Source organism: Peromyscus californicus, unplaced genomic scaffold, assembly GCF_007827085.1.
Source record: "Peromyscus californicus insignis strain IS unplaced genomic scaffold, ASM782708v3 Scaffold_12__1_contigs__length_115047231, whole genome shotgun sequence".
Taxonomy (NCBI): domain Eukaryota; kingdom Metazoa; phylum Chordata; class Mammalia; order Rodentia; family Cricetidae; genus Peromyscus; species Peromyscus californicus.
This window is the reverse complement of record NW_026294413.1, coordinates 100,645,730-100,662,541: the sequence shown is the minus strand read 5'-3', so window position 1 is coordinate 100,662,541 and position 16,812 is coordinate 100,645,730. Positions and strand designations below refer to the sequence as shown.

The following is a 16,812-nucleotide window of genomic DNA, read 5'->3' as shown; positions in this document are numbered from 1 at the left end:
TCTAATTTATCTTTTATCATAACCAAGGAAAATTATAACTATCTAGTCTTTGACTACATCAAAGACCCCAGAAGAATATAATATTACCTAAGTAAACAGGAAATGCATTGCAAGCAACTTCCATAATTCTAGAAATGACAGAGACATCTGGCTGCCTGGACAGTCACCCAAAGTTTCTCTGTAATGTTGGGGCATCCATCTTCAGCCTACAGGCCTAGAGTCTCTGGCAGACTTTTTAGTGAAGCAGGAAATTTGAAGGACTGTCTTGCCTATTGGCAAAGTTCATCAGTTGCTTCTCCCTATGTCCTGCAGAATGTCTGGCAGTCTCCTCTGTGAAGCAGGAATCTTAAGGACCATCTCACCCTGTTTTGGCAAAGTTCATTTTCCCATGGGTCCTGCATGTCCATTTTATACAACATACTGTCAAGCAGTCCAGGCAAGAGCAGATACTTGCCCAAATGGCTAACTTTGCCATAAAGAAAGCAAACTCCATATGGAGTTTCTTTGATGCCCATCACCTTCTCTGAAGTAGATTGGTGCTGCCAGGAGCAGACATGTCTCAATGTCCAGAAAATTCAAAGTTTTTAAAACATTTTAAATGCCATATTCTGTAGATCTTAGAAGTGTTTGAAGATTACCTACCTAATTGAAATATAGCTATATATACCTAGAAACTTAACTAACATGACTATAAATTTATCATAGATGACTGTTAATCTGTATTTCTTAATTATATTTTACAAATTTAAATGAATTATATAAACATAATACCTTAAACAAGGGTGGAAATATACATACAGTATAACAAAATTAACTTTAAATTTGTATCAATAAACTAAAATCTATAGCAATGTAAAAAATTTCAAATGAGTTGTTGCTTTTTAAAAGTATATTCAATAATCTACTCTTTTATCCTATCATATCTATATCCTACATTTCTATATTAGCTAGCCCCTGATACCTTCCTCTCCTTTTCCTTTTCTTGCTCTCCAATCTTTTTTTCTCTTTCTATTTATTCTCTCTGCCTGCCAGCCCTGCCTATCCTTTCTCCTGCCTTGCTAATTGGCCATTCATAGAACATTCATAGACCAATCAGAAGTTATTCTTATTTAAAAAAATTTTTATTCATTTTACATAGCAACCACAGACCCCTCTCTCATCCCTCCTTCTGCTTTCCCCTAGCCTCCTCCTTCTCAACCCACCCCCACCCCTTCCTCCAAAAGGGTAAGGCCTCCCATGGGGAGTCAGCAAAGCCTGGTACATTCAGTTGATGCAGGGCCAAGTCCCTCCCCACTGCATTAAGGGTGAGCAAGGCATCCAACCATACATAATAGGCTCCAAAAAGCCAGCTCATGCACCAGGGATAGGGACCCCTCAAACAAACCAAGCTACCCAACTGTCTCCCATATGTAGAGGGCCTAGTCTGGTCCCATGCAGGTTCCACAGCTGTTAGTCTAAAGTTCCTGAGTTCCTATGAGTTGTCTCTGTAGATTTCCCCATCATGATCTTGACACTCCTTGCTCATATAATCCCTCTTTGCTCTCTTGAACTGGACTCTCAGAGCTCAGCCTGGTACTTGGTTGTGGATCTCTGCATCTGCTTCTACCAATCAGGTATTTTAGGCAGGCAAAGTAACACAGCTTCACAGAGTTAAACAAGTGCAACATAAAAGAATGCAACACATCTTTGCATCATTAAACAAATGTTCCACAGTATAAACAATTTAACTAATCTACAACAGGTGTGCTTATTTTCTGGTCACCAAGGTTGAGTTCTGGCATTTAGACTCTGTGAAATGCTGAAGACTTAGGATGTCTGGTCCCTTAATATATATGCAGCCCCCACTTATGACAAAGTAAGCTATTAGTGCCTTAGACATTGTCCTAGGTGGGAGCACTATGCTAATAAAGAACAGGACAAGGTCCTGAGTTTACTGCTATACTGATTCTTTTGTTTCAGTCCTAAAGGAATTCCAGATAAGGCGTTGGGGTTGGAGGTTGTATTGTACAAGTTTCTCAGTGATAACTACAGCAAATCTTAAGACATTCTCCTTCAGCAGGTGATATGGTCTTGAGTTGGAGTTGAGGGATGATTATTATCACCACAGCTTAGAGAAAGTGTTGGATGACCAACTACCAAGTCTATATGGAACACAATGTAAAATAAGCCATACTGTTGACCTGATTTTCACACTGCCCTGGGACTTTGTATCATTTATGTCAAAGAAGTTTGATTGATATTCAGTGTCTGGATTTAATTTTGGCTCTGTATACTCACTAACTGTGGCTGTTTCCGCTTATTAATTTGGCCTTGGCAAGACACTCAAGTGTCTGTATCAACAGAAGATAATAATAGGGTATATGCCCTGGATTCATGGGGAAGATGAAATGAGATGGTCTCAATGAAACCCAATATGCTCTAAGTTATTGATTTGCACTAGCCTAATAGTACCTCTCTATACCTCGACAAGTTATTTTTGTTTTTCTAGAAGAAAATAAATTTATAGCTTAGAACAAATGACACTGGCATTAAGGGAACACACATGTTGTTGAGGCCACCTACGAGGATGCTCTGAGAGATAGCATAAAGACACACATGGTTTTACCTTTAGGAGTGGTGCATGGACATGGTGGATAAGCTGTGTACTGTTTCTTATGGTTCCCAGTGTCTCCTAGTTCCTCACTGCCTAGAAGTCCTGATTCAGTCATTTCATGTTCAGCTAGTTAGCATATTTCTAAGTCTGGGTTCTTAGGATTGGAATGTATTTACAACTTTTAAGAAACTGGTTCATGCAGAATAGTAAGTCTAAAATCTATGACCTTGAAACTCAGGTCTTCTTGGTTTTCTTTTTCTTTCTTTCTTTCTTAAGACTTGTAACTGATTGGATAAGGCCTGCTACATGATGGAGGCTCATGTACTCTACTAAAAGGCAACTGATTATAAATATTAATAAATCCTTTGAGTAATACAATTGCTAGAGTAATGCTACAACCAACTTAGCACTATAACTAGCCATGTAGTCTTATAAAATTAACCATCCCAGGGCAGGGGAGATGGCTCAGCAGATAAAGGTATCTGCCACCAAGCCTGACAACCTGAGTTTGATCTCCAAGACCCATATGATGGAAGGAGGGAAGAGACTCTTGCAAGTTAGCCTCTGACCTCCACATGTGTCCTGTAGCATGCACACCCACACAAAGAAATGAGTGCAATAAAAAGTTCACCAGTACAGTATGCAATTAATCATGTGCACACGTAGTAAGTACATACTATATGCAGTGTGCCTCTGCTGTAAGAGATGCCAGTAATCTGCTCACCAGACTCTGATATCAGGCTATGTGCTCAGGCATATTGGTGAGGATATCTTATAGAAAAGAAGATTCTTTCAAGTAATGCATGAGAATCTAAAGATATCAAGGACAATAGATCTGGAACCAGAAAGTGGACTACAGGAAGGCCTATTTTCTCTGTCATCTGGTTATGCTTCTCTCCACACACTGTTCCAGCTGAAAAACTCCTCATGCTGTTTATTTGCAAGCGATTTCTCCCTCATGCTGTCCAGTATCTCCCGACGCTATCTAGTGTCTTTTCCATGCTATCCAATGCTCCCCCCATGCTTCTGTCATGCTAGCCAATTGTCAGAACTGAGTTCAAGAATGGGGAATATCCTGTGTGTTTTTGAGAAAACTCCAAGAAAACAGACAGAAGTTTTGTGACCTGTTTCTTTAAAACACGAAATTGTTCTTGGAATTTTTTTTGTCCTTCCCAGGTGTAGCGAAAACTCCAAGAAAACAGACAGAAGTTTTGTGACCTGTTTCTTTAAAACACGGAATTGTTCTTGGAATTTTTTTTGTCCTTCCCAGGTGTAGCAGATAGGAGTTAGTTTACTTCAGATTATTCATTACAACTGACCATTGTCACTTGTATATGGCTCTATGGAAAGACATGTTTTTTGCCACATGTGGCTTGTCCTTGTGATTGTACACTTTACTCAGATGACTCTTCTTAACTTTCAGAGGATAAATTTGCTGATACTCTCAATAAAGTTGGCTATTGCATAAGACTTTAGTCTACCTAAATTTTGGCTCCATCCTTTCAGGTCTCACCACCACCTAGAGTGATAAACATCCATTGTCTCCCTCATGCTAGCCAATGTCTCTTTCATACTATTCAAATCTGAATCCATGTGGCCTTAGATGACCCCCCACCCCCTTTTTTTTTTGCATCTTAGTTTAGATTCCATCCTTCCAGATTCTGGTCTACATTTGTGAGAAAAGAAGGCCACGGTGAAGATGGGGCTGCTTTTTTCAGAGTCCAAGCTTTGAAATGTAGCACTAGGAAAAAATTTAGAGTTAGTAGGCAAAATGATAGATAATTTCTCAGTTGAGGGTGAACCATCTTGTCCTGCTAAGGGTGACCCATCTTGTTTTGGTTGGCCAAGACTTTCCTTGTTTGAAAGTCCTACTTCTTGAGGAACTTCTACCATTCAGGGTGACTAAGACTGCTGACCACCCATTCATGCATCAGTAAACACATGTTGGTGAAAACATCAGAAGAGAAAGTTGGTACCTTGTAAATGAAGGGAAGAATCATCAAAGAGATGAGAAATCTTTCAGTACCTCTCCTGGAGACACTGATCAGGCAGCTAGGTTTTAGACGAAAGCATGGCAAATCAGTTGTGATCTGTCTCGGGTTTCCCAGCATTTTCAAGTACATAGTACCTTTCTTTTTGGAGGAGAACCTGAATGTACACACTCTACTAGTGTTTGAATTCCTTAACAGTTTAAATATGGACACATGTGTGATGTATGGTGGGAGTAAAAAAAATTTTTTGCATGTGAATGTTAGTTTCTCAGTATTGTTTGTTGAAAACAAATCCCTTTTCAATTTCATTATCTTGGCACTATTGTTGAAAAGCAATTGGCCAAATAAATACATGTGGCTCTATTTCTGGACTCTATCTACTAGTTAACCAATGTATGTGTCTTCCCTTATATAAATATTATAGTGGTTGTGGCTTTCTAGTAAATCTCGAGAATGTAGCTTTGTAGTAAATTTCAAACTGGAACTATGTAAGTTATTCAACTTTGCTCTTTTTTGAGATTTATTTTGTTACTATAGCTCTTTTATTGTACCAAATATTAGAACCAGCTTTCATACCGAGAATTTAAGGTGGCATTGAATGTTTGGATCAATTTGGACTTTAGAACATTTGTTCTTATTAAGAAGAGGTCTGGGTATGTAGTTCAGGCTGGCATCTAATGACCCTTCTGCCTCAACATCGCAGGTACTGGGAGTCTAGCTATGTGCCCCCCACCCCATGGCCAGCTTTGTTTACTCATTGTTTTCTTAGTGAACCCATGGCTTATTTTCTCTTTTTAGGATATTGTAAACAATATTTCTATGAACATTCATACATAAGGTTTTTGGTTTTGATTTTTAGCTGGTTGGTTGTTCTTTTTGAGCATAGGCTGGCCTCAGACTCACAGGGATCCTCCTGCCTCATCCTTCCAAGTACTGGCATTACATGTGTTTGGTATTGTACCTGGCTTCACATGTACACGTCTATGTGGGAACATGTTTTCCTTTCTCTTCCTTAGAATCACTGTGTCATCTTGTAACCCTACATTCCAAGCAGCAGTTACAAGGGGACTCATTTTTTTTCCATATTTTTGCCAACTCTTGTTATTGTTTGTCTTGTTAACACCTAGTGACTATGGCAAGTTGTATTATTATGGTTTTATTCATTTGTGTGTATGTATACATGTGACATTACGTGTGTGTGGAGAATAGAGGACAGCTTGTGGGAGTCAGTTCTCTCCTTCCAATATGTGAGTCTCCAGGATTGAACTCAGGTTGTCAGGTTGGGCAGCAAGCACTTTTACCTATTAAGCCATTTTGGCAGCTTACATATCACATATCACATCTTTAAAAATAATATTTAAAAGTTTATTATTAAAATTATTTGAGTCTATGGGAACAATAAAAATAATAAAAATTTCCATGGTCTTTTCGAAGTCTATGTTTTTTCCTTAAACAATTATGATGCAATTCAGAGCCATTTTGATGGCATTCTAGAGTATATAATCTTATTCTTTGATTCTTGCAATATATTCAACTGCTATTCAAATTCAGTGTGTATCATGCTTATGTCTGTTCTTTATATTAATATGTGCTTTGGGTCCATAAACAACATGATGCATAATCTGTATATAAATGGCACAATTCTATCATACTACAGTAACCTGAACTTAATTTTATAGGTCTTCATTTTTTTTTAGAGATGCAATGTGTGTTGCCATACATTATGGTATTATAAAATATACTGTCATTTTCCTTTATTATTTATGTCATTTTCAATTTTTTACATTTTGAGCAATATCTCCAGGAATCATCTTGTTCAGATCTTTCTGAACACACATGCAAAACAGCTATCAGATTATTTACTGGGAAGCATTACTTTCTAGTCATATTAAATATTGCTAATTATCTTTCGAATGGTTGGGTCTGTGCCTTTCCTTTGAAATGATTTTAAGAATTTTTGGTGTTCTATTATTCCTTCCACCCTTGGCACCATTGCACCTTTTCATACTTTCCAGTGTTGTAGGAGCAAAATGACAGTTCGCTGCTGTTTGCATGCCTTATCTTTAATTGGTGGTGAAGTTAAGTATTTTTGATATGTTTATCAGCCATTTACAGGAATTCTTTGTGTATTTCAGGTATTCGTCCTCTCCCTCCAATCAGTATAGAATAATAAGAAAATTAAGTTATCATGTTATGGAATGATTCTCAAAGTGTGGCTACTGAATTCCTGAGACATTTTGAGATCCTTCTGGGGTGGTCAGTTTATAAGGCTAAAACTATGCTCCTTTTATCATACTGGTACTGAGACTGTAAAATCAACAGTGGATGCTGCAGCTGGTGTTTGGAATGTCTCCCAAAGCCCCACATATTGAAGGCTTGGTCCTCAGTTTGGTGCTATTGGGAGGTGCTGGTACTGTTGGTCTAGTAGAAAGCCCCCTGGTCACTGAGGATATGTTCTCAGAAGGGATTATGGGACTTCATTGTCATCTTCTCTTGGCTGTGATGTGACCCATCTGCTCTGATGTGTGACTGCACCATTGTGTGATATCCTCACTAGGGCTGCCTGATCATGTTCTGAAACCCACAAACTGTAAGTCCTTTTTAAAGCCCTTAAAAAAGGTTTAAGATAAACCTTTTTTCTTTATTGGTTGACTAGCTCAGGTATTTGTCATAGTGATGGAAAGCCAGCTAATACATCGAGGAAATCTTCTGGCACCATAGTGGTAGTGGTCAATGTATTTTTCACCATTCCATGCAAGTAACTGATGGCTTCACTCCACAATGAAGCAGTAAACATTGTATTGTGTGACAAATGAGAGGGCCTCGTAAAGTATTGCTGCTGCAGTATGCAGGAGTATCTTGAGAAAAAAGTTATGTGCTTGTTTCAGTAATTTGATAAACTAGTCTCCTTCATGGTTCACTGTTTAAGAGTGCCCGTCAATGATGTATGTATTTTTCATAGGTAAGTACTTAAAAATGAATAAAGAGAATCTGTTACTTCAAGAAACGGAACTGACAAAATTTACATCAATGATAAAATTCCTGCTTTCAAGCAAAAAGGCAAAAATTTTTGGGAAATGTCTATCTGTCACAAGGAGCTTACAAATTGCCCAATGTGTAATGCTTATTCTTCTAAGATTATGATTGCATTTACAAATGTGTCTTTTCTGGTACTGTAAGATAAAACCCATATTTGGAGAATCTGTTTGATGCGTTGTTGACCCAATGAGCAAAGTAGCAAAGTCATGCACAAGTACAAAGTCTGTTCAAAGTACAATATGAAGCAGTAGAGTTTTATTTTTAAATAAAAAAAATGTATATTGAGACAAGGTCTTGTTCTGTGGCCAGTCTGGCCTCAAGTACTGATTCTTCCATCTCTGCATGCTGAGTAGCTGGGATCATGGGCACATACAGAAGCATGCTTTTTATTCCAGCAGATGGAGGCAGATCTCTGTGAATTTGAGGCTAGCCTGGTCTATACAGTGAGTTCCAATATAGCCATAGCTACCTACATAGAGAGATCCTGTCTCAAAAAATAAAAACAAAAGCAACAAACAAAAGACTGTTTGGGGCTGGAGAGATCGCTCAGTGCTGCTCTTCCTGAGGACCAGGGTTTGGTTTCCAGCACCCACATTATGCTGTTCTCAACACCCTGTAACTCTAGTTCCAGGAGATCCAGTGCCCTTGTTCAACACACGCACACACACACACACACACACTAAAGAAACAAAAAAAAACAAAAAAAATCTTGTAAAAAATCTTTAGACCTTTTAATTTGAGGTAATTCAGTCTTATTTCAGAAGAATTTCAAGAGTTTGGAGAATTCCTATAGCATTCCCACCCAACTTCTCCTAATGATAACATCCTTATGTCATCACAATGGATGACTTTTAATGTAAAAAGCTCAATGACCTTATTGATCCAGTTTAGATTCCATGTTGTAACTAACCTTTAACAATCTACTACTAACTGGACATGGTGGCACATGCCTATAATTCAGCACTAGGGAGGCTGAGGTGGGAGAAGTATCATACATTCAAGACCATTGGGGCTATAAATGAGTTCAGGGCAAGCCTAGGCTGCATAGCAAAAACCTATCTCAAATAAATAAATAAGTAAGTAAACCAAAAGGGTATCCCTTGCTTATATAATCTTAGTCCAGTATCTAAGACTACCTGGGGGAAACCTGTGATGTCTTCTCCACTCTTCTTCTTTCCAAGTGTGTAGTCGGAAGGTTTCTCCGGTCTCTCCTGGCCCCAAGGTCCCATAGCCATTTATAAAATAATCATTCAGAGGCTTAATATTAATTACCAATTGCATGGCCTATGGCAGGCTTCTTTCTAGTTAGCTCTTATAACTTGATCCATTTCTGTTAATCTGTAAGTTACCATGTGTTCCATGGCTTTATCTATGTGCCATTACATGCTGCTCCCAGGACAGTGGGATGGCATCTTCCCTGCCTCTCCCTTCTCCTTTCACTATCTCCCTTGGATTTTCCCACATGGCTCCATCCTGCCCTGCCACAAGCCAAATGACTTTATTTATCAACCAATCAGAGCAACATATGTTCACAGCATACAGAAAGACATCCCACAGCACAAGTACATGTGGATAATTTTTTAATAAATATCAACCAAAATTATCTATCATAAAAGGGTGAAGTCAGAAGATACAAGAACCCCTTTTCCTTTCAATTAGGCTAAATAGTCAATAGACTTGCAAAAATGTAAAACAAGACCCAATTTTTATATAATAAATAATAGAGAAATGTATTTTAAAGCGTCTTTGATATACTTGAAGTTTTTGCCATTTTTAAAGATAAGATAAAATTTGTACACTAATGAGAAAGATGTGCTTTATTTTTATTTTCGAGATTTCATACATGTATACAATGAAATATTATCATCTATCCCTCTTTTCTTCTCCAGCTCCTCCTTTCATCCAAACACATCCCTTTCTAACTTCATGTTTGGTTTTTTAAATAAACAGTTAAGTCCAGTTAGTGCTGCCCATATATGCAACTAGAGACCCATGCCTTTATCCCGCCTTCTCTCCAATCCCTTTCCCCATTCTCTGATAACTGTGTTACTCCCCACACATGGGTGAGTTTATATGATATTTGTATTTCTGTGTCTGGCTTCTTTCACTTAACACAGTGCCCCCCATATTCACCTGTATGGTTAAAAATGATATGATTTCCTACTTTTCCAGGGCCAAATAGTGTTCAATCGTACATATGGTATCACATTTTCTTTATTCATTCCTTAATTTTTTAATTGTTTGCATGTGTTCATGTCTCTTGGTGGACACAAGTGACTCAATGTCAGTTGTGCATAGTGCATAATGAACAGGAGTGTGCAGACATCTTTGACATAATGATTTAATTTCCTTTGGATATATACATATACGCATGTATTGTACATGTTGACACCTTTAGCTTTGGCTTTCAGAGAAATTTCTGTACTGTTTTCTACAATGGCTGCATTTATTCACATTCTTACACAAGAGTACAAATGTCCCTCGATTTCTATGCTCCCCCAAACTTTTATTAAAAAAAAAAAATGTGCCAGGTGGTGGTGGTGCACATCCTTATCCCATCACTTGGGAGGCAGAGGAAAGTGGATCGCTGTGAGTTCAAGGCTAGCCTGGTCTATAGAGCAAGTTCCAGGACAGCCAGAACTACACAGAGAAACCATGTCTTGAAAGATAATAGATAGATAGATAGATAGATAGATAGATAGATAGATAGATAGATAGATAGATAAATGCTTTATGTGTATGGGTATTTCACCTATGGGCCTGTATCTGTGCCCACATGTGTGCTGGGCCCACTAGGGCAGAATAGGGTGTTAGGTACCCTGGAACTGGAGTTCCAGATGGTTATGAGCTGTCATCTGGGTGCTGGGAATGAAATCCAGGTCCTCTGCAAGAGCAGCACATAACCACTGAGCATCTCTCCGGTCCAGTGGTTCTCAACCTTCCTAATGCTGCAACACTTTAGTACATTTTCTCATGTTGTGGTGCCCACCAACCATAAAATTATTTTCTTTGTTATTTTATAACTGTAAATTTGCTACTGTTATGAATTGTAATGTTAATATCTGAAATGAAACCCCTGTGAAAGAGTCGTTCAAACTCCCTGCCCGAAAGGGGTCATAATCCACAGGTTGAGAACCACTGCTCTAGATCCTACCCCCAAGATTTATAGTTCTATATATTTGCTGCTTACCCTTCTAACAAGTGTGGAGTGATATCCCACAGTGTTTTGACTTGAGCTAGCTACTCTGATGATGAATGAGGTTGAATGTTTTCTCTCACAGCTGGTCATTTGCATGTATTCTTTTGAGAGTTGTCTATTCAAGCCCTTTACCCATTTTGAAACAGAATTATTTGTTTTATTGATACTGTGTTGCTTGAGTTCCTTATGTATTTGGTTGCTAACCCTTAATGGGGTGTATAGGTTGCAAGAATTGTATCTCTCCCTGTAGGTTGCCTCTTCACTCTGATCATTGTATCAACTATATATCTAGAAGAAAGGCAGACAACTGAGCCTTTAGGGCAGTGGCTCAGTGACTGTAGCCCTAAAGATAATTCTGTTGTTTTACTATATATAGTCATTTTTTTCATGAAAAAAATTTGTACTATTATGTCATTACATATGTATTTAAATTTTTCTCACTTAACCTTGGGTAAAGGAGAGAGGGTGGCTGGGGGCCTTATTGTAGAGAGCTGTGTAATGCCAGGAAGTTTTGGCAAGGAGTCAAACGCCTCCGTCATGAGCCTGGCACACTCAGTCAGAGACTGGGGCAACCTCTGGGAAACAGCCGTAATCAAACACAGGGTCCTGGAGGCTGGGGGTTTTATTCAGCGGCATCTGCTGTAGTGGAGTGTAGAGAGCACATGCTCACAGCCACTGTGCTTTGTGTTCTGGGGCATCTCATTCATGAAAACAGCTGATGGAGCTCTGTTATGCAAAACTCTTCAGAATTTCACCTTTTGCATCTGTGTGTGTGTGTGTGTGTGTGTGTGTGTGTGTGTGTGTGTGTGTGGGTGTGGGTGTGGGTGTATGTGTGTGTGTGAGAGAGAGACAGAGAGACAGAGAGACAGAGAGAGACAGAGACAGAGAGAATCTCACCACATTGCCCAGTTACCCTGGAGTTCATGATCCTCCCGCCTCAACCTAGAGTACTGGGATCACAGACATTCATCGTCATGCCTGGTTCATATCTTATTATTTGGAACCTTGTTTTTTTTTTCCAACCCCAAATTTCTGTATTCTCTCCATTCTCTTTCACTTCTCCCTGCAAAACACTTGATTCCTTCTTGAATTTTAGTTTTTTTTCTCTTAACACCGTGTCAAATGCATCCAATACACATTGCTAATGTTTCATTTTCCCAATTCAGAAAACACAGGGTCTGCCTTTTAGGCTCTAATGAGTCTGTGACATTTTTTAACAGCTGTTTTGTTCCTGCATGCATGGATCTCCAGCTGTTTGGCCTGCTAGATATCACTCACCACTCAGATGCTAAAGCCAGATGCAGGGTTTCTATTGCTGTGGCAACCCTGTCACCGAGGAACATCACTGATCTAGTCACAGTCACCAGTGGAGCCTGCTGTTATTGGCAAACTAAGGGCTTTCGGTGGCGGCATCCAGCAAAGGTTTATTTCTTGTTCAAATTACAGCATGATGTATATCACAGAAACACCAGGCTCCAGGCTGCTTCATCTTGCAACTCTACCATTTCTGATTCCTTCTTTATAGTCAGTGGATAGAAAAATGAGAGAGCAGAGAAGACACGCTGACACCTGACTGCCTCAGCCTGGGAGTAGCAGAAGTCGTTGCCTACAGAGTATCACACTAACCCTTGATATTTTTGCTGATGTTGACCTCATGAGAGCTCATCTCTGACGCTAGCCTCCGATGCTGGCGCGGCTGTGACATTGCTCCCTAGAGGGGATGGCGTCAGGGAATGTCTTGAATCTGCACCGAAGCCACTGTTGCTCTGTTGAGTTGTATCATAACTATAGAACATGTGCTGTATACCAGTTCAGCTTGCTCCTTACCTAGAAACCAGATGTTTCTTCTTTTCTCTCTGTTTCTCCTTCCACTGTGAGGCAGCAAGCAACAAGCACATCCAGTGGCTGCTGGGAGCCGATGGCGAGGTCTGGGTGTGGGTCATGGGGGAAGGCCCTGGTGACAAGCCCTATGAAGAGATCTCTGAGGAGCTGATTGCAGAGAGAGCACGGCTGCAAGCACAGAGAGAAGCTGAGGAGCTCTGGTGAGAGGTGCTGGCAGGGAGGGTGCCGGGTGGGGCCTGAGCGTGGAGCCCTGGGTAGATAGATCTAAGCTATGGGTGGAAAATGAGGTACTGGTCAGTGGCTGGCTGGGTTGAGCTCTGTAAAGATCAAATAACCAAGGCATCAAGATCTCCCATCAGTAAACCTTGTGGGTTCAAGTGTTAGACCCACCAATCAACTAGTCTGGGACCTCAGTTTTCTCCTATTGGTGATATGCCTAACAACCTATCACCCCTTTCTGTATGCCTGAAGTTTGGATTTACCTGGACAGGATGGATAGCGTGTGGTGCATGTTCATGTGCTCATGTGCCTGTGTTTGTGTGTGTAAAAGCCAGAGATCAATGTCAGATATCTTCTTCTGTCACTCTCCACACTATTTTTTGACGCAGAGTCTCTCACCAATGCAGCTAGACTTGGTAGCCAGTGAATTTTAGGGATCCTCCTGTTTCTGTCGTCCCAGTGCTAGGATTATAAGCATGTGCTACTGCATCCAGATTTATGATGAGGACTCTAGGGATCTGAATTCTTTTTCTGTGCTCACATGGCAAGTGTTTTACCAACTGAACCATTTCCACAGCCCTAGCCACTCTGGGAAGTTCTCACAGGGATGGTCTAGCAGTAATGTTTCACCATGGCTTCTGTTGTTCCTCTGAATATGATTTATGCATTCACAGTAGAAGGACAGATGAGCCCTCAGGAAAGTTTAGAGTCAGACTCTTTTTATCAACAACTTTTAACATTTTTTTTTTTCCTCGCCAAACTTGGAAATCCATGTGACAGTGTCTTTAGTGTCCTCCATTATCAAGTCTGAATGATGGTGTTTTAGTTGTAAAATTGTAAAAATGCAAACAAAACTGAAGATCATAATGAACTCAAGAACACCCACTAACCAAGCTAACCATGAAGAGTATTTAAGAGACAAAAGGTTTTATTTATACCTTGACAGATTCCATCAGTTCAAATCCTAAGGTTGTTGAAGATTCTCAGTAGTGTTCTATTACACAGGACTGCAACTTATTTGTGTTTTTGATAAATATTTGAATTGCTCATAATTTCTTTCTTTTTTTTTTTCAAGACAGGGTTTTTCTGTGTAGTTTTGGTGCCTGTCCTGGAACTCACTCTACAGACCAGACTGGCCTCAAACTCACAGAGATCCACCTGGCTCTGCCTCCTGGGTGCTGGGTTTAAAGGCGTGCACCACCACTGCCTAGCTCATCATTTCTTTTCATAAAACTCTGCTGAACATCTACTATATACACCTTTGGCTACTTGAATGAGAAATGGGATTTTCACTTCTTGTTTCTGAGCTTCCAGAATGATCTTGCTGGTTTACCCTTCCTTCTCTCCACCTTCCTTTGCCATTGTGAGCTCTGGTAATCTTAGCAAAATGTGTTTGCTGTTCTGTGTACCAAGGGAAGGCTGCTCATTGCTTTTACTTGAAGTTGCGTTGTGTCATGCTCTTCTAGTTTTTTACTTAAGCTCACCCCTGCTGCTACTCTCTTGGAAGGAGACAGAAAGAAGCAGAGATCACCAAGAAGTTCCGGGATGCCTTGGCCAATGAGAAAGCCCGGATCCTAGCGGAGAGGTGGAAAGTGGAGATGGAGGACCGCAAGGCTGCCAAAATTCTGGAGGAACGTATACATGAGGAATTCAAGGTGGGACAGCACATGGGGCACCTGGGAGGGGCACCTACTCTAGTCTCCAAGTTTGATGTGGCCACTGTCTGATTGGAATCTGTTCTTGGCCATTGGTTGGCCTGGGTGTGCAATAAGACAGAAATCTGGCATACCTAACCTGGAAGGAAGTTGACACCCCTTAGGCCCATCTATCTCCTTTTTGTATAGATGAGGAAGTGAGGGCAAGAAAAGGAAAATGAATTGCCAAGGCCACACATAATAGTGGTTGTGTAAAGAGTTAGGAACAGAATATTGGCCTTCTTTATCCCAAACTGAGCATGTTGTGAAATGAGGCCCCAGGAACTTCTGACCAGCTCAGCTGGAATTCACTTCCAGTTCTACTACTGATTGCTTTATGACCCTGAGATACTTTCTGTCATAGTTAGGGTTTCTACTGCTGCAACAAAACACCATGACCAAAAAGAGGTTGGGAAGAAAAGTGTTTATTCAGCTTATGTTGCTGGAGTCTAACAGTTCCCTCAGGGAAAGGGGTGAGAAGACGCGGCATCAATGGCACAGACACTGGGAGTCAGTTGAAGACAAACAATAAACTCCTTTATTTAATAATGGGGAGGGTCTTATACACCCTCCTCTCAGCATCCAGTCAGTGTCACAATCTGGTGGCATTGCATGGTCATCCCTCATTGACTGGGCATGATCAGGAACTCTGACAGTGACCAGGAACTGACAGCACCTGTTGCTAGGCCCTCAGGGAGACTCTGCATGATCAGGAACTCTGACAGCAACTGGAAACTCTGACAGCACCTCTTGTTAGGCCTTCAGGCAGACTCCAGGTTGGTTGGCTCATAAGAAAGTACCTTATGTGCATGCCTTGGCAACTGGTTTGAGCCAATTTCCTTGACCCTATGGGCCCTCTACAAGCCTTATTATAAGGTTACTCTTCCACATTGCTGTTTATCATCAAAGAAAGTAAGGAGAGGAATTCAAGCAAGGCAGGAACCTGGAGACAGGAGCTGATGCGGAAACCATGGAGGGATGCTGCTTACTGGCTTTCTTCCCATGGTTTGCTCAGCCTGCTTTCTACCATAATCCAGGCCTACCAGCCTAGGGATGGCACTACCCTCCCCCATTGATCACTAATTGAGAAAACACATTATTTCATGGGGGCATTTCCTCAACTGAGGCTCCTTCCTTTCTGATGACTAGCATGTATCAAGTTGACACACAAAATCAGCCAGTACAACTGACCCCTTGTCAACAGGACACACAAACACATCACACAAACACATCACACTCCTTCCTTTCTTATTTATTCACAAAATCTCACATTAAAAACATATATAACTTTAAAAGTTCCACAGTCTTTACAAATTCAAACACCTTAAAATTTCAGCCCCTTTAAAACAGCCAATCTCTTAAAATCCAAAATCTTTTTAAATTCAAAGCCTCTCAACTGTGGGCTCCAGTAAAATACTTTCTTACTTCAAGAGGGAAAAATCAGAGCACAGTCACATCAAAGCAGGACCAAATTCTTACCATCTGGGATCCAATCACAATCTTCTGGACTACTCCAAAGGGCTTGGATCACTTCTCTGGCTCTGCCCTCTGCAACCCACATAGCTTGTCTTCTAGGCTCCTTCCTCTGTGATGATTCTGGCTTGTGAGGAGTTGATACACAAAGCCAGCCTGTACATTTGCTAAATTTCTCTGAGTTATTGACTTGCTTTTGGTAAAATGGTAGGAAGAATAGTCTACTTTGGATTTGTTTGTTTTGTCAGGGCCTCACTAGGTAGCCCTGGCTGACCTTGAACTCCCAGAGATTCACTTACCTCCGCCCTTTGAGTCTTAGAATTACAAATTTTTGCCAGCATGCTTGGAAAGCCTTTTATTTTTTTATGAAGATTTAGGGAGAGGACATAAGTACATTTTTGACCTAGGAATGTCTGGATATGTGGTGTTATTAACTAGATCTGTAGGGTTTTGGAATTGGTAAATGAAGTTCCCTGTTCTCTGGTAGTGTAATGGTTGGCTTTAATTGTCAGCTTGACACAATCTAGAATCACCTGGAAAGGGAGTGTTCATGAGGAACTGTCTAAATTAGTTGGCTCATTCGCCTATCTGTGGGGGATTATCTGGATTACATTAATTGATGTGTGAAGACTTAGCCTAAAAACGGGAGCACTGTGCCCTGGGCTTGGACCCTGGACTTGGACCCTGGACTGTGGAAAAGAGAAGGTGAGCTGAGTGTAAGCATGCAGGCATCCATTTTCTCTGCTCGTGACCAGCTGCTTT

General features: G+C 40.5%; 1 protein-coding gene across 3 annotated transcripts in view; it reads left to right on the top strand.

The window, feature by feature from the left end:
• Sh2d4b (SH2 domain containing 4B) overlaps positions 1-16,812 on the top strand; it is a 90,754-nt gene that overhangs the window by 9,622 nt on the left and 64,320 nt on the right. For 2 of the 3 annotated variants that reach the window (XM_052734377.1, XM_052734375.1), the window contains exons 2-3: positions 12,701-12,864; positions 14,391-14,538. In XM_052734377.1, the coding sequence (XP_052590337.1) occupies positions 12,701-12,864; positions 14,391-14,538 (312 nt within the window). The remainder of the gene's footprint in view (positions 1-12,700; positions 12,865-14,390; positions 14,539-16,812) is intronic. The other variant, XM_052734376.1, reaches the window with a different exon arrangement.